The sequence below is a fragment of the Lepus europaeus genome, chromosome 5, assembly GCF_033115175.1.
Source record: "Lepus europaeus isolate LE1 chromosome 5, mLepTim1.pri, whole genome shotgun sequence".
Classification (NCBI taxonomy): Eukaryota; Metazoa; Chordata; class Mammalia; order Lagomorpha; family Leporidae; genus Lepus; species Lepus europaeus.
In genome coordinates, this window is record NC_084831.1 from 141,160,380 (window position 1) to 141,185,044 (window position 24,665).

At 37.8% G+C, this 24,665-nt stretch overlaps 1 protein-coding gene across 1 annotated transcript in view; it reads right to left on the reverse strand.

Moving 5' to 3' along the window:
- KMT2C (lysine methyltransferase 2C) overlaps window positions 1-24,665 on the reverse strand; it is a 288,648-nt gene that overhangs the window by 102,426 nt on the left and 161,557 nt on the right. Inside the window, 9 exon segments of the mRNA XM_062192886.1 lie at window positions 1,618-1,722; window positions 1,882-1,983; window positions 4,383-4,499; window positions 6,698-6,817; window positions 16,712-17,421; window positions 18,970-19,047; window positions 20,516-20,629; window positions 21,042-21,193; window positions 21,593-21,762. Coding sequence (XP_062048870.1) covers window positions 1,618-1,722; window positions 1,882-1,983; window positions 4,383-4,499; window positions 6,698-6,817; window positions 16,712-17,421; window positions 18,970-19,047; window positions 20,516-20,629; window positions 21,042-21,193; window positions 21,593-21,762 — 1,668 coding nt within the window.

Sequence of the window (24,665 nt, forward strand, 5' to 3'; positions counted from 1 at the left end):
ATCATGTGTTACTCTACTTAAAACACCAACATTTGATAAAATTCATTTCTTAAAGACAATAGAAAAAAAGAACCTATGTTCTACAGTTTAAGTACTGATGAAACATGACCATTTTTAAAACCTAAAAAACATTATCACCAACTAAAAGGCTTCCCAGTAAGCCTGTAATCTGAAGTATTTGAAACTGAGCATTGCAGGCTTTGAATTAATGTTGAATCACAATAAATAGGAGTATGATAATTGTTTTGTCTATAAGGACAAAGCATCCTTTTATATATGGGTAAGATAGAGTTGAAGAAAGTGAATGTGAGAAAGATTAGAATGGGTTAATGGGTGCATTGTGGCATAATAGGTTAAGCTGCTACCTGCATCCCACACAGGTGCCTCTTCGAATCCTGGCTGCTCTACTTCCAATCCAGTTCCATGCTAATGTGCCTAGGAAAAGCAGAGGAAAATGGCCCAAGTCCCTGGGACCCTGCACACACATGGGAGACCTGGAGGAAGCTCCTGAATCCTGGTTTCAGCCTGGCCAACCCTGGCCATGGCAATTCAGGGAATAAACCAGCGGATGGAAGGTGTATCTCCTCCTCTGTAACTCTGTCTTACAAATAAATAATTTTTTTAAATGGACTAATGAATCTGTGTTAAGTACTCAACTTTTGTAACCAGTAAACAAAATGAACCAACTAAACATAATGCCTTGGCAAATATAGTATACATTATTTTTAAATAATTATAAATTAAATGCACATACTTTTGTGATACTTTTTCTAGAAAAAGGCAGCGTAACTAATACAATTTTAAACAAGTTGATTCCTTGAGGAAGTAAACACTTCAAAACAATAGTTAATTCCATCAACATATAGCACTCTTAAATAATAAGAAATGGGAAGGACCAGTGATCTGATCTAACAGTTTAAACCACTGTCTGCAATGCCAGCATTCCAATGGGAGCCAGCTGAGTCTCAGCTGCTTCACTTCTGATCCAACTCCCTGCTAATGGACCTGGGAAATCAAACTGATGGCGCACCGGGTTAACGCCCTGGCCTGAAGCAGCAGCATCCCATATTGGTGCTAGTTTGAGACCTGGCTGCTGCATTTCCAATCCAGCTCTCTGCTATGGCCTGGGAATGCAGAAGATGGCCCAAGTCCTTGGGGCCCTGCACCCACGTGGGAGACTGAGAAGAAACTCCTGGCTTAGGATCGGCACAGCTTCGGCCACTGTGGCCAATTGAGGAGTGAAACAGCAGATGGAAGACCTCCTTCCCTCCCTTCTCTGCCTCCCTGCCTCCCCTCTATCTGTGTAACTCGAGCTTTCAAACAAATAAATAATTCTTTTAAAAAAAATATGGCTGGAGTGCTTGGACACCAGCACCCACATGGGAGATCAAATACAGATCCTAGCTCCTAGCTACAGCCAGGGCCAGTCCCAGCCATTGCAGCTATTTGATAAATGAACCAGCTGATGGAAGACACACACCCCCAACCATAACTCTGCCTTTCAAATAAAATAAATAAATTAAAAACTTAATAAAATAAAAACCAGGAGCACATGTTACTAATGAAATCAGATTAAGAAGTTGATACATTTTGGTGAACTCATTTAAGCATGTTTACCTTAATACTGACACAGTACGGATGGTAACACTGACCACACTGAGAACAGGCAAGTAATCTTCCTTCTGCTCCCTGGCCAAAACTGCCGCAAACTACACACATATCCTGAAATTGAGAAAATACGAATATATTTAAAACTGCATATTAAACAAACATATATATTTTAATTTAACAATACATTCTTAACTAATATGGCTTTACATATAAATGATTTCTGTGCCCATGGAATAAAGCAGAAACACAAAAAGAATATAAAGTTCAAACCTGATGTAAAGTGAACTTGTCACTACTTGAAAACAATACAACAGTATTGTGCATAGAATTTTCTTCCTCATCCTTATTTGATGAAATATCTGCAGTTGATACCTTTAAAAAATACAAAAAATGTGAAATTATATTTTCCACTTATATTACACTTCACTGCAAAGTTCCACCAAATTTATATTTGAGGGGCCAGCACTGTGGTGCAGCAGGTATAGCTACTGCCTGAGACACCAGAATCTCATATGGGTGCCAGATGAAGTCTGGACTGATTCATTTCAGATCCAAGATAATGCACCTGGGAGAGCAGTGGAAGATGGCTGAAGTCCCTGGGCCCCTGCAACCATATGGAAGACCTGGAAGGAACTCTTGGCTCCTGGCTTTGTTCTGGCCCAGCCCTCACTACTGTGGACATTTGTGGAGTGAACCACTGGATGGAAGATTTCTCTTTCTCTTTGCCTCTCTCTCTGTAATGCTGCATTTTAAATAAATAACTTTTCTCCAGGGCCTAGACTAACAATCCCAGAGTATAATAATAATGTCAAGATACTACCATAGAACTTGGGAATGATTATGGGTCACAACTTTAATTTACCTAATTGCATCTTTAGATCTACAATTCCTATAGATCAGGGAGTAATGAGAAAATATAAACTTGCTTTCATTCACACTTGATTACTCAAATTCGAAGCTATAAAAGTATATTTTATACAGGTACAGACATGAAGTACCCTCTATCTAGTATCATTTAAGAACTACACCATTGGGGCAGCACTGTGGCATAGTGGGTAAAGCCAATGCCTGCAGTGCCAACATCCCATATGGGTGCTGGTACGTGTCCAAACTGCTCCACTTCAGATACAGCTCCCTGCTCATGTGCCAGAGAAAGCAGCAAAAGATGGCCCAAGTCCTTGGGCCCCTTAACCCACATTGGAGACCTAGAAGTGGCTCCTAGGTCCGGATTGGCCTAGCTCCGGCCATTGAAACCATTTGTGGAGTGAACCAGTGCATGGAAGATCTTTCTTTTTCTCTCTCTCTCTCTGCCTCTGCCTTTCACATAAATAACATAAACATTTAAAAAAAAAAATAAATAGAAGAACTGCACTGTAGATAGTCCAAGTGGAGATGTGCCGTAGCACATTCTTTTCAGTGTTTCTGAAATGGATTTCAAACTCAGTACCAAACAAAAAAAAGAATGTAAAATGACTCATTAACCCTATATATTACAAGCTGAAGTGGTATATTAATTTGAATATTTAAGTCAAATGATATATAGTTTAACCTGATAATGAGCCTAGGAAAGAGACAGAAGATGGTTCCAATGCTTGAGCCCTTGTACCCATGTTGGAGACCCTGATAGAGTTCCTGGATCCTGGCCTCAGCCTGGCCCAGCCCCATTCGTTTTGGTCATTTGGAGAGTAAACCAATGGATAGAGGCAAGTGAGCATGCATGCCTGCTCTCTCTCAGCCTCTCCTTTTCTTTCTCTGTAACTCTGCCTTTCCAATTAATATTTAAGAAACAAAAAACTGTAGACATCAAGTGTCTGTAGCTTACTTTATATCAATTATGCCTGAATAAGCCTGGTGTTTGGGTTTGCTATATATATTTTAAAATATACACACTCACAACAGAAGACCAGAACCCACAATTCCTTGCTCCTAGTGTAATATTCAAATTGAACAAGTCTACTAATTTACGGGAAAACTGACAAAGGGGTAAAAGTCTTTTTCTAAATCATCTATAAAGCCTCTTAAAATGTTAATGAGGAAATACTTATTAATCTTAAATTAAAACAACTCAAAGACAGGCATAAAATGCTCAACATTTTTAGAGTCCATGCTAATCTGTCATAGTCACAGAGAAAGAGAGTGGTATCTCCGTGGTTCACACCCCAAATGACTGCATAGCTGAGGCTGGGCCAGACTGAAGACAGGAGCCTAAAGCTCCATCTAGGTCTTCCACGTGAGTGGCAGGACTCAACTACTTGAGTCTGCTGCTTCCAAGATGATTAGAAGGGAGCTGGACTAGAAGAGTAATAGCCAGAACTCAAACCAGCACTCTGCACCCTGGACTGGTGGGCTGACAGCTGCGCCACAAAGTCCTCTAATGTCTTCTAAAGCGGTGTTAACACTGGGAGGAAGTGCAACCAACAACCGAAAACACTAACCTAACTAAGCTTTCCAAACAGATTCATGAATGTAATAGTTTGTTTGTTCTCTTTCTTAATAAATGAGCAAATGTGTTACATGATGCCTTTCTGTAGAAGGTTGGCATACAGAGATAAAAAAATGTCAAAGGCAAAGGCTTAAAAAAATAAATAAATAAAAGACGCAAGAGCCAAGAAAGTAGAAAATACAACAGAAATCCTGGTCAGAGGATAGGGGAGAAAAGGTACAGAGACAAACTTTATTTATGTGACTCTTAAGGATCTAAATAACTTGCTACAAATGAGATTATCATCAGTAACTGACAAAGATAATAGCAAAAATAAAGTAAGCCTCACCCCAGGTAACACAACAGCTCCAATTCCACTCTTTAGTTTCGACCTGCCTCTGCCACCTCTTCCTGACAGTCCTGCTCCACGAGGTCTACGTTTGCCTGGAAATCCAGAGCCACGGCCCTAGTTAACAGATAAGAGAAAGTCAATGTTTTGTAAAAGCCACACAAAATTTTTACAGGCAAACATCAGTGAGATAAAACATTTTATTAAATATTACTCAAACAGTTGCTTTTATTTTTATTTATATATTTAGAGACCACATTTATTATTTGTATCTTTAAATATGTACAAGTATTCCACAATTGAAACAGAAAGTGCTTATAATCTTAGAATCGAACTTTGTTTCTGTCATTTTGAATGCCCCATTAGCACGCCTTGGTATTACCTTTCCATTCCCTAGTCCTACATTCTAGATGGCTTAAAAATAAATAAATAAACCAAACCACAATTCAGTGTACAAAAGTGTAATCAATGAATGGTAATATAAAGAAGAACCCTTGTTAACTGGTCTTTTAGCAATTATGTTAATAGCTAACAATTGCTGAACACTTATTACCTACTGATCTAAGCCCTTTTTATTCTTCATTTCATTATTCCAGTGAGGGATAAACAGGTGAGTAACTTGTCATCGATATAGCAAGTCTGGCCCCCTTGTCCTATACTATTCTGTACTGCTATGCTGGATGGAAATTAATTCTGCTAGCACACAATAATCTTGTTATTAAAATTGGGTCAATTTCCATTACTATTCATGACTACCTCATTCTACCTTAGTAGTTAGAGAAAAAATTATACAGATCATAGCATTTAGAAGAAAAGTTATACAGATTAACAAGGCTGACTAAAGGGTGAAAGTCTTGCTATAAATCGTCAGGACAATAAATACTTGAACTAAAAAGAATTTATCTGAGTTTTCACCGAAATTCCATGGGAAAACATTAAATCCCTTGATATTTTCAGTCCTAAGTATCAGGGCTGGGGGAACATTTTATTCTCTCATATACATGTATACTCAAGTATTACTCCTTAACAAAACCTGGCATCCATACGGAGCAGATATATTGTGTATATCTAAAATTATTAAAATAATCAGAAAAATCCTCTCTCCTCGCCCCTCCCCACCCCAGACCTCAAGTTAAGGAACATGTCACAGTGTCAACTCATTTCACTTATCATGGTTTGAAATGCTGCTCATTCCATTCCCTAATTAACAGAATGGTTTCCATGTTAAAAATCTATGCTTTTATGAGTATTACGAGCATAAAACAGACACATGTGAACAAAAAGGGGGAAATCTTTCTCACTCTTCAGTTTTAATAAGCGCAACCTCCTTTCAGATTGTGAATCGTCTCTCCTCATCCCTTACCCTGCTCTCCCTCCAGAACCTTTCAGAGGTCCGTCAGCTTCTCTGAACAAGGAACACACGTAGACCAGTTTGCTTTGTTTTTAAGAATTGATTAAAAAGACTACAGCAATTTCTCAATTTACTTTGCCCAATATCTAATGACACAGATAAAAATAAGTGAAAAATTGGTGGCATTTGCTTAAAAAAAGTCACCTTTTACACTCCCCAAATATTTATACCATAATAAATTGGATGATAACAAAGTTAAAAATTAGTTCTTCCAATCATGATAGAAAGTAAGTACAATCTAGAAATGCTCATGAAATCTTGATTAAACCTGAAGTCTAAAGCAAGCACCCTTATTCAACAATTCCAGAAATACAGAAGATGAAGAAAAAAATCTTCTCTACTCAATGAACCATTTTCACTGATGCGGTGATAAATGCAGTTTCAAATTCTTTTTTTTCCATTCAAAATGCATCAGATTATTTACTTCAAGGACTAGCAGAATCATTGACCAAAGACACAGGGAGAAGTCCCTACAGTTTTGAGGTTATTGACACAGACCACACAATCTGCTGCAATTCTGGTGTTTCCTTTCCATTAGCACTTAAGAGATTAATGGAACTTGGCCTTTGTTCTTTTCTAAGCAGCAAAATTTTATGAATTCATGAATAAGCAAGTCTATCTTTTGGCCTACTCCTCTCATAAAAAATAGGTAATTACAACAAAAGAAATCAACCACAGAAAGAAGTATTAAAAATACACTGTTAAAATTGCAATTTAACTCCCTCCTAATCCAGATTTTAAAATGTAAGCATGTTGTTTCCTTTAAAACTTTTAGCTTAAAAAAGTGGAAGTTGAAAAGTTCTGGAAGTTGAATCTAGAAAAGAAAGGTTTAATTCTTAACTTCTAGTGGGATAAAACAAGCCAGAAATAAATGACACATGAATGTAAATGCAATTTTATTTACCACTTTGATGCTCCAAATGGCACTGCCAGGAAGCTGCCTGGTTTTAAAAATTTCCCGACCTTCTGAAATGTCTGGGGACCAGGAAGGTGGGCTCACTGTATTATGGGTACTCCAAGCCCCCTAGGATATGGCAGGTGAGAAAATAGATGTATAAAACTCAGCAACATAAAAGGTCAAAGCCAGCAACTAAGGAACTTTAGAACAGCAAAAACAAATGCAAATGTATGGAAATTTAGGACAAATTGCTTCATGGTAGGGATGATAAAGTTATCACTTACAGTGACTTTTAAATTATAGCTGCAAACATTTAAGTAAAGTATTTTATTCTGGTTGAAACATCACTAAAATGAAATACATTAAAAATTAAGGTTTATATAACATCACAGCACTAACTTTATGAACTGCAATTTTAACACCAAAGTAAATAAATGACTAAGTCAATCATAGTCTAAGAGTTAACACTAGAAGAAACTACTTGGGAGATTATTTTCTTCTAACAAGTATCACACTCCACTGAAAAGGAGAAAATAGCTAACCTTGAAGAATTCTATGTTCTATTGTCATAAACAATCAAACCAATAGTACAAAAATGCAACCAGAAACATGAACAAAGCAAGAGGCATATAAACTGTGGAATGTTAGTTTGTAACCTTTAAATGCAAACATCATTAATCTTCCTTCACTGACCCTTAGTTGTAGGTTTAAGTATTCAATTTTATTTAGAGAAGTTAAGTTTTTTTTAGAAATTATATCCAGGGGTCTAATTTGAAAAGTGAATAAATGCTAAAGCAAATTGTCCCAAATTTGCAAATTAAAACAAATCTGATAAATTAAACAGGAAATATTATATCAAGGTAATTAAAATAAAATTAAGGCATTTCAGTTCTAAATAACGACATTCAGCAATAATCAGAACTGATCTGATGAAGATACTAAACAGCATTAAAAAATGTTTACTCCACAAAGGAACATTTCAAAGGAACACACAAAACAAATGCCACACAATAAAGAAAACTATATTGATTATGTAATTCAACAATAAATACTACAATTTTACCAATTACATGACCAAAAGTTGATGTACACAGTACTTACCAGGTCTCTATTATCAAACTAGCAAACAATATCCCATCAATTACATAAAAATACCACACTAAGTTAAAATAAGCAGAAACTAAAGCTGGGCTACTCTGTAAAGGAGGAGGATCTTAAGATCAGTTTCACTTTTAATTCATAAACTCAATCCACACACATTATAAATCCAGCAATACAACTCTCATTCTCTCTAGCAAACTTTTAAAAAAGCCCTCCAGCATTGTTCATGTTTTCATACTGAAGATTAAATCTCTTCACGTTTTGTCTCCAACAATTCTAATGTGAACTTCCACTGCCAGCAGGCCCACTGTAGCCACCACTCTCTGTCCCCCAGCCTGCTACAACAACCTACTGGTCTTCAAGCTCCCTCCTCGCCAGCAACTCCTCAAGCCTTTCTCCGCACAGCAGCCAGAGGAAGGCAGGGGTCAAGCAAATCACTACCCTACTTTAATCCCTTCCATTGCTTCTCAGTGCACTTAAACAAATCTTTACCACAGCCTCTCTCAAGTCTCACCCTGTGTCATTTTCTCCCTGCCAGTATGCCCTGTCCATCCGGCTTCCTCGCTATTCACATCTTCCCAATCACAGCCTGACAGGCTCAAAACACTGCACTCCTCGACCTCTTCAAACTGCCTGGCTTCTTGAAGGCATGGCCTCAAATGCTTCAACAGGGCGCCCTTCATTAGTATACCAAACCAACTGCCCTTCTTGGAACACCTCTGCAGGATCCTCTCACTGCATCATCATTCTGGATATCCATGTGCTACTCAGTGGTGGAGGAAGGAGCAACAGAGACCAAATACAGTCCTCTCATTATGAACACTGATTTGTCTGCGATGTTTGGCTAGTGTACGTCTTAAATTCCTTTCAGTCTGTCAATAGTTCTAAGAGGATACCAAAAAATGCCATATTCTACCACAGAAATAATATTGAACAACTTTATTTCAGAAACATGAACTTTCTGGTAATTATATAATATTCATCATAATTTAAAAGTTAGTTTTGATGCCAGAACTGTACCTCATTTCAAAAATAATTATAGTTCATATAACATGAATAAACCAAATTAAGGGCTTTATAAGATAAAGAATATTTGGATGTCATTTCAGGGATAATTAGAAAACCACTCAACTGCTATGAAGAATTTATATAACAAAAGCTTGGATAATTATATTATGAATTTTAATAAGTAGATTATCTTAAGACACCAGAAGATAGATTAGCTACAGTTTTATAGGAGCTGAAGAAAAATTATGATTTTGTATAGATGTTGTGACAAAGAAATTATTCAATGTATTTTTTAGACCTTAAAACTAAAATACAGGGGCTGGCGCTGTGGCATACCAGGTAAAGCTGCCGCCTGCAGTGCTGGCATCCCATAGGGGCACCGGTTTGAGTCCTGGCTGCTCCACTTCTGATGGCCCAAGATCCATGGGCCCCTGCAAATGAGAGATCTGAAAGAAGCTCCTGGCTTTGGATCAGCACAGCTCTGGCCGCTGTGGCCAATTGGGAAGTAAACCACTGGAGGGAAGACCTCCCTCCCTCCCTCCCTCTCTGTCTATCTCTGCGCCTCTCCTTTTCTGTGTTAACTCTTTCAGATAAATACATAAATTTTTAAAAAAGATTTATTTTTATTTATTTGAAAGACACAGTGACAGAGAGAGGTAGAAACAGAGTGAGGTCTTCCCTCCGCTGGTTCACTCCCCAGATGGCCACAACAGCCGGAGCTACACCAATCTGAAGCCAGGAGCCAGGAGCCAGGTCTCCCACATGGGTGCAGGGGCCCAAAGACTTGGGCCACCTTCTACTAGCTTTCCCAGGCCATAGCAGAGAGCTGGATCAGAAGAGGAGCAGCTGGGACTAGAACCAGTGCCCATATGGGATTTTTTTTTTTTTTTTTTGGACAGGCAGAGTGGACAGTGAGAAAGAGACAGAGAGAAAGGTCTTCCTTTGCCATTGGTTCACCCTCCAATGGCACACCGTGCTGATCCGAAGGCAGGAGCCAGGTGCTTATCCTGGTCTCCCATGCAGGTGCAGGGCCCAAGCACTTGGGCCATCCTCCACTGCCTTCCCAGGCCACAGCAAAGAGCTAGCCTGGAAGAGGAGCAACAGGGACAGAATCCAGCACCCCGACCTGGACTAGAACCCGGTGTGCTGGCGCCGCAAGGTGGAGGATTAGCCTATTGAGCTGCGGCGATGGCAACCGTATGGGATGTTTTGACATGTTGTCTTTACGATGACTGGTGTTTCACACAGTCAAGGCTATGTAGTTACTCTGATTACTATTTTCAGTAAAAATAATTACAAGGCAACTTATTTGGTTTTAGGGCCATTACTTCAGAGCAACATCTAACATTATTATAGTATCTTCTCAAGTCTCCATCTCAAAAGACTATATGCATTATTCTGAAATTTAAGAAAGCAGTAGCATTTACTACATGACTGCTGCTTTGTTATTAAATTATAACAACCATATATATATATATAAACCATATATATATAGATAAACAAATTAACGTACAGTTTGTAAAATAATAGTGAGAGGATAACAGTTTCAATCTAAGCAATTACATGATAAAAATTCAAGAGTGAATATTTTAATAAATCAGTCTTTCCAACTAAACTTAGAAATAGGAATAAAGAATACGAAACATTTCTAAAAAGTCACTTTTTAAAAAGAATAGTATTTAAACTAGAATACATGTAGAAATCACTGATGGCATCCACATTACATTTTTTTATTTTCCTTAAAAAGGGAATTTACAATGGTTCTTCAAAACATTTACAGAAAAATAAAGTTAAAAGTTCATTTTGGTGCAGAATAATGGGCATTTTCCATAAACTTTTTGAAGAACCTTCATATCTACATACTACTAATGAAATCATTAGTGGGTTCTAAAACAAAGTATCTAATATGTACATTTTACCTTTAGAGTATCCAAGAATGGAAAATTGAAACTACCCACGGTTGTCTTCCTTTGCTTTAAAGAATTTGTTTCTTAAATACATGCTACTTTGTATACATTAAATAAAGCAATATTGCAAAATTCACATTTATCTTAATAAAAAGCTAGATATGAAATAATCAAGCTTAAAACATGTACTGAAATAGCTTATTAAGAATTGAACCTCTCCTCATTCAGACAGGATGATTTAAAAATTTAGTTCTCAAGTCTGGCACTATGGCACAGAAGATTAAGCCTCTGTCTGCAGTGCAGACATCCCACATGGGCACTGATTTGAGTCCTGGCTGCTCCACTTTCGATTTGGCTCACTGCTAATGAGCCTGGGAAAGCAGCAGAAGATGGTCCAAGACCCCTGCACCTATGCAGGAGACCTGGAAGAAGCACTTGGTCTTGCACAGCCCCTGCCATTGCAGCCATTTTGGGAGAAAAAAAAAAAAAACCTAGCAGATAGAAACTTTTGTGCGCATGCGTGCTCTCTCTCGCTCTCTCATTATCTCTGCCTTTTAAATAGTCTTTTAAAAAACTAGTTTTTTTGTTTTAAAATAAAAAGAGGTATAAGACTTTAGCTTTGGGGTTAACACATTGGATAAGAAAGCCTATAACAAAGCCTTTTATATAGTATTATATACACATGATACTATACTATTTATAGTATTATGTCTAACGCCTAACGAAAAAGTGTAACAGTTCTTTAAAATTGAAAACTTCACTTTTAGGGTTGAGGTCAATGAAGATCCTCAGGGACTTTGTTTTAACTGCTCTAGAGTTGGGCTACTACACTGACATCTTAATAGCGCCCAGTCAATCAGAGTGTGTGACAGGGTCAGGAATCACTTTTCAAAACTGAAGTCCCAACATGCATATACCAAAGGAAATACTAAAATATCCAAAAATCTACAACTTAAATAAGACAACACAACTGATTCATTTAGACAATTTTTACAAAGCAATGTGTAACCTGATGACCATTATTGCTCCAAAAAATTTTTCTCCTATAATCTATCACGTGTATATCTTTGTTGAAATTTGGTATCTGAAATGAGCAAGATAACAGAGCACACAAAGAAAACATGTTAACTATTCCTCTGGCCAGAAAGGTTCTGAAACGTACATTGCAGATCTATTTGAAATATCACAAGAAAGTAATCATATCCCTCCCTAAAATTTTCCATATAAAAATCAAATATAAAAGGCAGAATATAAAACACTACATTTTATTACTAACATCCTAAAAGGATAATTTAACTGATGTCTGTTTCCAAAAAAACCTCCATATTAGGTTACATGTATATGATAACTCTATATATAATGAAAATACAAAGGAGATCTGTTGCTGCAGTAAGTGCTTTAATAGAAATCAAAATGAGTCCTACAAAAAACTGAAGAACAAATCTTTCTACCTCAGTCCTTAAAAGTAACAAAAACACAACTGTCTTATCAATCATAAATTCATCTTTTATTTCATTTAATTTCTGCAGTACTTCAGGAACTGATGTTTTCATAATTCTCTAAATGTTTTGCCTTGTACCAGCCAGTAATTAATTAACCATCAGTTTTATGTGGCTATTTTGTACTTCTAACATACTAACTTGAATTAAAACATGTTACATGTGGAAAACAAACCAGATTTCAGATACTGAAGACTGCATGTGAATTAAATGAAATATTTTGAATGCATATTTGATTAAATAAAATATATTAGAATTTTGTTATTTCTTTGTGTGTCACTATTACAAAAACAACATATATGTGGCTTGTGTTGTATTTATATTAGACATCAGCTGACACTTCTACTGGCTAATTTATCTCTCTAGATAACAATAATCTGATAAACAGCTGTAACATCAAACTTGAAATCTTTCAGATTGTGTTCCTAATTATCCATTTAATTTTGAAAGGAATTCATAGGAAAGCAAATACAGAAACAGAAAATTAAGATGAATATTAAGATCCGACCATTATGAAACAGAATTTAATTCTGGCTGCTTAGCTTCTGAACCAGTTTCCTGCTCATGTTCCTGAAAAGGCAGAAGATGGACCAAGTACTTAGGCCCCTGTCACCCACGTGGGAGACTAGGATGGAGTTTCAGCTTGGCCCACGCCTAGCTATTGTGATCATTTGGGGATTGGACCAGGCTATGAAAGACCTTTTCTCTATCTCTTCTCCTTCTCTTTCTCTCTCTGTAACTGCCTTTCAATAAAGAAAATACACCTTTAAAACTAAACAAAAATAGGTGGAAGCCAAAGAATATTGCTTACATTACGATCATTGCCAAGAAAATCCATCTCATTTTATAGCCAGACCCAATGACAAAAATTTAAAATAAAAACGAAATAAAATGAGAGAGGAGGGGCCAGCATTGTGGCATAGTGGATAAAGCCACTACCTGCAGTGCTGGCTTCTCCTATGGGCACCAGTTCCTGTTCCAGCTGCTCCACTTCCCATCCCTAACGTGCCTAAGAGCAGAGGATGGCCCAAGTGGTTGAGCCCCTGCACCCACGTATAAGACTTGGATGAGCCGGCACCGTGGCTTAACAGGCTAATCCTCCACCTTGAGGCGCCGGCACACCGGCTTCTAGTCCCAGTTGGGGCGCCGGATTCTATCCCGGCTGCCCCTCTTCCAGGCCAGCTCTCTGCTATGGCCTGGGAAGGCAGTGGAGGATGGCCCAAGTCCTTGGGCCCTGCACCCGCATGGGAGACCAGGAGAAGCACCTGGCTCCTGGCTTCGGATCAGCGAGATGCGCCGGCCACAGTGGCCACTGGAGGGTGAACCAACGGAAAAAGGAAGACCTTTCTCTCTCTCTCTCTCACTATCCACTCTGCCTGTCAAAAAAAAAAAAAAAAAAAAAGACTTGGATGAAGCACCTGTGGCTTCTGACAGGCACAGCTCCGGCTGTTGCAGCCATTTGGGGGAGTGAACCAGTGGACAGAGATCTCTCTTTCTATCCTTTCTCTCTATATAACTCTGCCTTTCAAATACATAAATAAATCTTTAAAGGGAAAAAAAAAAAAAAAAGAGGAATACACAAATACCTGACATTAAGGAAACCCAAACAATGGACCTCAGTATTTACAATATAAGGTTAAACACATTCCTGTGATGTTCCAAATATTACAGCACCAGTACCCAAGCACTGAAAAAGCTATCTCATCTTATTCAATGCATACTCGCTACAACAATAGTATATTAGCAAGTCATGAATCACCAAGTGAAGGCTGAGTGCTACATGACTAAAAAGCTGAAGAGAGGAGAAACAAACTACTAATGAAATTAGCAGCAAATCATGACACAGCAGTGAGAAAAAAAGCAGCTAAATACAAAGCTGAATATTATCAGCTTTTTTAAGGCATTCAGCAGAAGCGATATCAAATATTAGATCATGGTTTATATGTAAGATGGGATGAGCTGGAAGACTCAAATACACACATGATATTTTGGAACATAAAGGGAAAAATTATACTAATCTATAGAATCTGATTTCTCAGTTGCAACAGAAGTCTCCAAGTAAGAAGTAAAATTTAACAAGATTATTTATGCAGTAACTTTAAAGAATGAAAATGTCTGAACCAAAAGCAAATTTGAAATACAGATTTTCATTGCTAAAGTCTTTTGAGTCAGAACTGTTATACAACTACTCCAACAAAACAAAAACAAGACTAATAAGGAGATGAACTGGCTTGACAATTAGAAAAAAAATCTCTTGGTAGAACAAAAGTAACTATCAAGAAATATAATTGGCCAGCGCCGTGGCTTAACAGGCTAATCCTCCACCTTGCGGCGCCGGCACACCAGCTTCTAGTCCCGGTTTGGGCGCTGGATTCTATCCTGGCTGCCCCTCTTCCAGGCCAGCTCTCTGCTGTGGCCAGGGAAGGCAGTGGAGGATGGCCCAAGTGCTTAGGCCCTGCACCCGCATGGGAGACCAAGAGAAGCACCTGGCTCCTGCCTTCGGATCAGCGCAATGAGCTGGCTGCAAGCGGCCATTGGAGGGTGATCCAACGGCAAAAAGGAAGACCTTTCTTTCTTTCTCTCTCTCTATCCACTCCTCCTGTCAAAAAAAAATTTAAAAAAAAAGAAAGAAAGAAAGAAAGAAAGAAATATACTTGGGGGAAGAGCATACACAGAAGACTTTTAGGCATGAACATTCAGCACAGCAGTTAAGATGATGCTTAGGATGCCTGCATCCCATTCCGGAGTGCCTGTATTCAGGTACTAGCTCCACTTCCGATTCCAGCTTCCTACTAATGCACACTCTAAAAGGCAGGAGGATCCCTGTCACCAACATGGATTACATCCCAGACTCCAGGCTTCTATATGTCCCATCCCTGGGCATGTAAGGCACTCAGGGAATGAACCAATGGGATGGAAGCTCACTCACTAGCTCTCTCTCTCTTTCCAATTAAATGAAAATATATAAGAGGTTTTTTAAAGCATTTTTTAAAAAATATTTAGTAATTTATTTGAAAGGTAGAGTCACTGAGAGAGGGAGAGATAGAAAGAGAACGTCCATCCACTGGTTTATTCCCCAAATGGCTACAGCGGATAGGGCTCAATCAGGCTAAAGCCAAGGGACTTCATCCAGTCTCCCACATGAGTGTCAGGGAGGCAAGCACTCGGTCCATCTTCCACTGCTTTCCCAGGCTGGACTGGAAGAGACACAGCTGTGATTCAAACCTGCAGCCACGTGGGATGCCAGCATCACAGGCAGCAGCTTTACCCACTATGCCACAATGCCAGCCACTTCAAAAACTTAAGTGTTTTGATTCACCGCATATGACTTTGGAATAGAGAAATAACTAATCCCATGTGGCAACTCATTGCCATTAATGTAACTCATATAGAGAATAAAATATTTTGGTTTTACTTGGAAATTAATTTTCACACCAATGTGAAGTTAATTTTTTTTAAAATTAGTGTTACAATTCAAAAACTACATTAAGATACTATTCCTATTTAATTATTAGAGGCAATTCAAATCATGAGATTGAAAACTACAAATTAATATGACTAAAAATTGTTTGATAGCTTGCCTTATTTAAAATTACTTCAGAAAGTAATGAATTTGGCCAGCGCCGCAGCTCACTTGGCTAATCCTCCGTCTGCGGCGCCAGCACCCCAGGTTCTAGTCCCGGTTGCTCCTCTTCCAGTCCAGCTCTCTGCTGTGGCCCGGGAAGGCAGTGGAGGATGGCCCAAGTACTTGGGCTCTGCACCTGCATGGGAGACCAGGAGGAAGCACCTGGCTCCTGGCTTCGGATAGGCACAGCACGCCGGCCGTAGAGGCCATTTGAGTGGGGTGAACCAACGGAAAAAGGAAGACCTTTCTATCTCTGCCTGTCAAAAATTAAATAATAATAATAATAATGAATTTGTAGACAGTAATTCATTCTCATCTAAAATATGTTGATTTTACTGCACAGCTTCACTTAAATTCCACGTTAAAAGAACTGGAAATTGGGGTGGGTATTTAGCACAATAGTTTGAAGACACTACTTGGGATGTCCAAATCTTATAAATCCAAGTGTCTGGGTTCCAGTTCCAACTCTCATGAAGGCTCAAGTACTTGTGTTCCTGACATCAACAAAGAAAACCCGGATGGAGTTCCTGGCTCGTGGCTTTGGCTGACCCAGCCCCAGCTATTGCAAACATTTGGGGAATGAACCAGTGGATGGAAGATCAATCTGTCTTTCCAATACAATGAAATTTTTCTTAAAAACACATTTTTATGTCCCAACTAATATGAAACTCTAAATAAGATCACGTTTAACTTTTATTGATAACACGCCTCATTAAGCGCCATCAAAAAATAATGGTAAAAACAAGTAAGTTGATATGGCATCTAAGTCCTCTTTGAGGACAGAAAAGGTTACCCTACAAACCAAAGCTGTACATATACGTTCTTACTTTATACAACTGCTCCAACATCTTTTCAGGCAATGCCACTGAAGTCACCCTACCTGTTTAGACCGAGGTCTACCAGGAGAAAATTTTCTTTTGGAAATAGCTGGTTTACCCATGCCAATTTTTGGAGTGACTGAGATGTATGTTGTTGGCATGATGTTTCCAACAGAAGAACTTAGAGTTGCTGGGTAACTGTGCAGAATGTCTTGTGGAGGCAAGTCTGAACAAAGTGCTGGAGAAGAAGACACATTTGCCTTGTTTAGATCTGCTGATGATGAAAATGATGACTGTGCTTCAGATGATGTAGATTTGTCTCCTTGGCATGAAACATCTTTCACACAACTCTCAATTGAAGGAGTCATTTCAAAGTCCATAAACCTAGAGGAAAGTGCAGCATCTTCTTTCTGGTCCATTCCTTCCTGTACCCTTTCTGTTACCAACTGTTCCTTAGAACACACCAAAGTACTTTCCTCACTCAGAGACGCTGAAGTCTCAGGTAGTGCGGGGACAGATTCCATGACTGATGTTGGAGATTCTGGTTCTTTTCTGGACGCCTCAGTTTTAGGTTCCTCCAACACATGCAGTTCATCTTGCTGCACCATGATCTGGTGAGTAAGGACTTCAACATTCTCTGTTACTTCCATTTTTTCATTTTGATCTTCATCACAAATACGAATCAATTTAGATGGCATTTCCATTTTTTCCTTATCAACTTCATGAGGACTCCGATTTTCCAATTCAGTGTTCACTTTATTTTGGGGTGATTCTAAAAAATTCAGGATATTTTTTATGTTAATGCACACATAAACTTTAAAAAATCAGTGTGTGAATATAGGTATGTTATCTGTTTAAACCATGGTTTATATCAAAAGGCATTCATCAAGAAAAGTAATTAAGCTAATAAAATTCCAAAGACTTGCATGTAAGGGTTTATGGATAACATCAGTCATAGAGCTCAGAAAACCTTATGAAAACTTGGCTTTATGATGAAATTCAGAGTTTCAGGTAATTTTAGATAAAAATACTAAAAAAGAATTACTGATGTAACACTACTATGTAGATAATGTTTTACAATGTAAGCACTTACAGAAAGACTGAAATTACATAGGTGAAGCTATCATTTTACACTAGGAAAATGAGGATCAGTGATGGCAGGAAAGCTGTCCCAGTTAAAAAGTGAAAACTGACTCAGAGAGCAACAATATTTGCAGTTGTAACAAATCTTCTATAGACTCAGATAAGTAATGAGCACATACAGAAAAAAATTACTAACCAACAACACTTTGCTGAGCTATAGCCACCAACCTACCAAATAAATTTTGATATAATCCTTACTCTTCTTCATTGCCTATAGACAAATCTTAGCCAGTCTATATATGGCCATTGACTGGTAAATTTCAAATCAGATTAACAGTATATTAAACTTTTTTTTTTTTTTGATAGGCAGAGTGGACAGTGAGAGAGAGAGACAGAGAGAAAGGTCTTCCTTTTGCCGTTGGTTCACCCTCCAATGGCCACAGCAGCCTGCGCACCGCGCTAATCCAAAGCCAGGAGCCAGGTGCTTCTCTTGGTCTCCCATAGGGTGCAGGGCCCAAGCACTAGGGCCATCCTCCACTGCACTCCCGGGCCACAGCAGAGAGCTGGCCTGGAAGAGGTGCCCCAACCGGGACTAGAACCCAGTGTGCCGGCGCCACAGGCGAAGGATTAGCCTATTGAGCCACAGCGCTGGCCAGTATATTAAACTTTTAACCCAACCTATACTAAGAGCAAATTTAGAGGTCCAACTGACTTGAGACCTATGTGGCTCTCTAAAATGGGACTGCTGAAGATAAATACTTCTTTATTTGAAATGTATTCAAGATACCTTTTAAATTACATTAATAAAGTCGTTAACTTTCTCATTTATTGTTTACCAGTCAGTGACTATACTTATCTACGTTCTAATATCAAAATGGAATGTCACATCTTATTTCTGCTTTACTGAAAGTCAACAGTTAGAGAGAAAGGAAAAATGCCAAGTAACAGATCTGATGGTAATAAATATTTTTGACCAAAAAAACCTTTTATAGAAGAACTTAACCTCCTTTAGATGTACCATCTGTTGTTTAAGAAAAGAATCAACGTAACTAAAAAAAAATATATATATATATATATATATATAATTACTGTATGTATATACTACAACTACAAATATGTCTTTTGGATAATTTGAAAAGATAATTCAGTGGACAATTTCACAAGTACACAAAACAGCCATAATGAAGGCATTACTTCATAATTCAAACAAGTTAGATCATATGAAAATACTGCTCACCAGAAACAGGAAGACCATCACTGTCAAGGATTTCAGGTAGATTACTCTTCTGATGCTCTTCCGTGTGGATTTGAATTGCTGCAAACAATACATTTATACAAAGTCTAACAAAGAGTCCAAACTCCTGTAACAGTGCTGTCCCAACAATAATTTTAGCAGACTTTTATTCTACTACTAAATGCCAATTAAATTCATTAAGTAGGTTATGAGGATGAAATAAGGAGTCTGTTAATGCAATGCATCATTTATTCCTGGTACAAAGATTAAGACTAGGAATCTGTTTATGCACTGTAAGATTTATATTCATAGCTGTTTTTCAGTCTTCTTCAGTTTTCATTTTATGAAGTTTAACTATTAATGTGAGTTGTTAAATTCAAACTTAATGATTAAAGTTCCTCAAATGGTCTCTTATTAATTCAGACCCTCAAATACAACAGCTATTATCAATACAGCAAAAAGCTTAAGTAAAATATAACCGAACTTTCGAAAAGACTGCTGAAATGATCTAATACAATTTTTATTATCTCGGGATTAAACATCTCATAATCAGCAACAGATAGTAATTTTAAGCATAAAGAAATGAATTGCTTTTCAATGGAAAAAGAAAAACATTTGATCCCAAAATAAAGCATGCACTATGATTAAGCTGAGATTACAACTTAAACAAAAAATTATAACATGACTTTTTTCTATTAATTTCTGCCTAAAGATTATCTTACTAAAAAGCTCCCTTCTGGGGTACAGCAGGTTAAGCCATGGCCTGCAATGCTGGTATCCCATATGGGCCCTGGGCTTGGTTCCAGCTGCTCCACTTCCAAACAGGGCCCTGCTAATGCACCTGAGGATGGTCCAAGTCCTCAAGACACTGACACCAGGGAGAGTGGGAGACCAGGATGGAGTTCCAGGATCCTGGTTCCAAGTCCTCAAGACACTGACACCAGGGAGAGTGGGAGACCAGGATGGAGTTCCAGGATCCTGGTTTCAGCCTGGACTCGTCCAGGCTGTTTTGGCAATTTGGGGAGTGAACCAGCAGATGGAAGATCTCTCTCTCTTTCAAATACAATAAATCTTTTCTTTTTTTTTTTTTTTTTTGACAGGCAGAGTGGACAGTGAGAGAGAGAGACAGAGAGAAAGGTCTTCCTTTTGCCGTTGGTTCACCCTCCAATGGCTGGCGCGCTGCGGCCAGCGCACCGCACTGATCCGATGGCAGGAGCCAGGTGTTTATCCTGGTCTCCCATGGGGTGCAGGGCCCAAGGACTTGGGCCATCCTCCACTGCACTCCCGGGCCACAGCAGAGGGCTGGCCTGGAAGAGGGGCAACCGGGACAGGATCGGTGCCCCGACCGGGACTAGAACCCGGTGTGCCGGCGCCGCAAGGCGGAGGATTAGCCTGTTGAGCCACGGCGCCGGCCAAATACAATAAATCTTTAAAAAAAAAAAAAAGCAGCTTTCTTCTAAACAACATCTAATTTTTTATGGGATACTCAAGTTTTAGTAGATATACCCACATCATGTTCAAAACTAGAGTATAATACAAATGTTCTTACCATCTGGAACAATTCCAGGTGTGGATTCATGACCACTGACATCTTTATTAACTGTTTGCTCCACAAACACCACTTGATCTTCAGTTCCTTCCACTTCCATTTCATTGCTATAATCTTAACAGAAAAAAAAAAAAATTTATAGATGAGTTTTTCTGATTTTGTTAACTAAGGCAACATTATCACTGTATTCTACTGAGTTTAAATTATCAAAAAATTGCCCTAAGTTTTTCTTCAGGATTTTCTGCAATAAATCAAATATACATTTATATTTTGAAGACAAAAATTATAAAGTTGGCCTAAAGAATACAACTGAAGGGAAGCACACTAGATCTGAAATTCAAATACTAAGAGGACTTAAGGAAGTTAAAATTTAGCGGCCAGATTGTGAAATGATCAAGGTATCAAATACACTGAAAGACTGAGATACTGAGAAAATCTGGATCTGACACACAAGACACCTTGGTTATAATTAAAATAATAGGTTTGGGACTGGTTGCTAATGCACTATAAAAAAATTTAAGTCTACCTGTATTAAGTTCAGCCATCTCCACTTCATCACCTGGATGTAATGGATCCATCTCAGCTTCTAAGTGTTTACAATACATGCAGATATACTCTTCTTTGAGCTGAGAATCCAGTTCATTATCTGTAGGTTTGTCACATTCTAAGTGAACCCATCTGTAGTGATAAGTATATTTAAATAAAAATTTCTAATTTACAGTCAAGTTAACATCTAGGAAAAGGAGAGGCAACTGCTGAAAAATAATTTGAGAAGGGATAAGACAAAGGTTAAGTATGAGAAGACAAATGTTATAGGGGTTGATAACAGGCATTGGTTTTTAAAAGAAGAGTTGACATTTTTACCACCATATTTCTGATCTGGGCTTATCTTTGCCACCACTTTATGCCTTCCAAACTCATAAAAACATAATTTAATTCCATCTAAATCAATACTCAGGACTAATGGGATTCCTGGAGTAATAAAAACTTAGAAGCTCTAAGTTATCTCGTAGCACACAAATGATCACATGATAAAAACTGACAAAATAATTAAATTGAGTAACTATTTCTTCTTACCTTTTGCACATATTACAATGAAGCATATCTTTCTGTAATTCCGGATGGTACCACTTCCCACAGAAAGGACACAAGTTATCCTGCTGCTGGTAACAACTGTCACATATCAGGCAATTGTGGTGCCACTGGGAACTAGATCGTGTGCCACACTCTACACAGATTCTGCAATTCTAAACACCAGAAAAATAAACACAAAACAGTTTATTACACACTGGTAAGTGCAGTTCTGTATTTAACCTTTTTGAAGTCAATGACTCATTTTTGGGTTACAAATTAATTTTAATTCTTATAAAATCAATATAGGGTATATTATTCTGAAAAAGTAGTTTGACTGGAACATTAGACATTTTCTCAGAATATTTAGACTAAATCCTCCAAGAAAATGTAGGAGATGGGGGCATTTAGGAAAACATAAATGTAAAAGAAAATAAGAATAAAGTGACCCAAACTTCAAAAATGAAACATTTTCCAGGCTCAGGAAACAACACTGGTGGAATGAGTTCACTCAGCCATCCACGGGATACTCAACATTGGTGGAGTGAGTTCACTCAGCCATCCACAGGATACTCAAAATGAGGAACAGAACTCTAAGCAGCAGCATTACTCAACCACATGACTTCATATTTGAAATTGTAAAAATAATCACTTCACATCAAAATCCAACAATGGCTCATCATATTTTCAGGAAAGGAAATGGACCTATCCTTACAAAAGTACAACTGTTTATAAGTACAAGGCCACTCTGAGGCCAGCCAAAAACTCTTCTATGACTATGAGCTAAAGAGTCTTACAGGTTAATAAACTGTGGGGATCTCATTAACCACTCCAATTTTCAACTCTAAAATATCAGTTAAAAGGAACCTTACCTTTTTGAGCCTTTGGGTTAAAATGAAGGGGATGCTCATTTAAAGACAAGATCCAAAGATTTGTGAATCTTACAGATTTAGAATGAATGCATTTAGAAACAGCAGTGTGAGGGGCCAGCACTGTGGCATACCTGTTATTTGGAAAGTGAACCAATGGTTGGAATCTCTCTCTCCCCCCTCCTCTTTCTCCCCTCTCCTCTCTTTCCCCCTGCTTGCAAGTAGATGAAAATATTTTTTTAAAAAGGAGAACAATAAGTTATGTTTTAGTTGGGTATATATAAGAAATCCAAGAATGAAGTGAGCATTGTGGTATAGCACATTAGGTAGCTACTTGGGAATCCTAAATTCCCTATCAAAATGCCTGAGATTGGGTCTTGCTTCCATTTCCACTTTCAATACAGCTTCTTGCTAATGCTCCTGGGAGGCAGCAGGCAATGGCTCACGAAATGAGTCCCTGCCATCCAAGTAGGAGATCTGGAAGGAGTTCCTGACTTTGGCTTGACAAAACCACAGCTGTTGCAGGCATTTAGGGAGTGAATGAGATGAAGATTAGTATTTCTCTCTCATTCTCCCTCTCCCTCTCTCTCTCTTTGTACATGTGCGTGTATCATTCTGCCTTTCAAATAAAAATGATAGATTTTAAAATCTACTAAAGGATTAGTAAGTCTGAGAAAAATATTTTTGACAGATGTGAAAAAAGTCTTTAGGGAAAATCAAAACACATACCTAGCAAAAAAAACTGAGAAAAATTAAAAATTTCTGCATCTTTGTTGCAGAAATTCCAGAGGCATTTCCACTAAGACCAGAAACAAAGCATAAACACCCACTATATCCATTACTATTTAACCTGATTCTGAAACCAATGTAAACATTGAAACAAATTAACATGAGACTAAGAAAAGGAGAAATAACAGTAACTCTACTTAATAAATGATGAGAGTATACTCAAAATCTTAGAGAATTGGTGATTAAGTCATAAAAATAACAAAATAATATATAAAATTAGCATGTAAAAGTTACTAGAATTCACTTATCCAGTTTTAAAAACAAATGAGAAAATTCTACTTATTATACCAATAACAGATATTTAATAAAAAGAAATGGTCAAAATCTATGAAAAAAATTACAAAAACACTCCCTAAATGACACAAAATTAGATTTCACTAATTCAAAGACATCCCTTATTCTTGGCTGGGAATTCTTAATGTTATCAAGACATCAGTTCTAACTCAATTAATGAATGATAGAATTCCAATAAAAAATTCCAATGAGGGTTTCACTATAGCTAGATAGGTTGATCCTAAAGTCCACATAGAAAAACAAACTTTCAAGAGCAGTTAGGAAACTTGTGTGAAAAGAAAAAGCTCTGAAGAGGACCCAAAGTTACCTAAAATGCCTCTGTAATTAAACCAGTACGGCTTTGGTACACTGACAGACAGACTCATAGAATGGAAAAGAAACTACAGATGTAATCTCAACCAAATCTAAAACTTGAATCTGAATTCTCAACTCCATGGGGAAAGAGTCTTTTTAATAAGTGGTTTAAGGAAAATCCAATATTCAACTGGAGAAGGCATACCATATACAGTCATCAGCTCCAAATGGATTAGAGATCTCAGTGTAAAAAGTGATGTAAATACTAGACAAAAAAGTGATCCCTGTAATCTGATTACTTATAGAAAAAGGCTTTCTTATAATGACTCAAAAACAGAATAGAAACTTGATAAATGACATAAAAACAAACTTTGTAAGGCAAAACACAACAAGCAAAGGAAAAAGACAAGCAGATAAAAGCCTTCTATACCTAATTTAAAAGGATACTTTAATAAGGTGAGATGTGCACAGGGAAATCACCATAATTTTCAATAAATGATGAAATGCACAAAAGGACAAGTAAAAAGAGATAAACTATCCATTACACATGAAAAAATGACCAACTTAAAAGAGAAATGAAAATTTAAGTACATTGCGATACCATTTTACTCCCCAAAAGAGGTAAACATTCAAAAGCTGAATAAGATACTCTATTGAAGATATAAAGAAACATTCTTACATTACTGGCAGCAATGCAAAGTGCCATAGCCCCAGCAAAAGGAATCTGACAATTTCTAACAAAACTACCTATGCAGGGGGCTGGCACTGTGGCATAGGAGGTTAAGCTGCCTGTGACACTGGCATCCCATATGGGTGCCAATTCCTTACCTAGC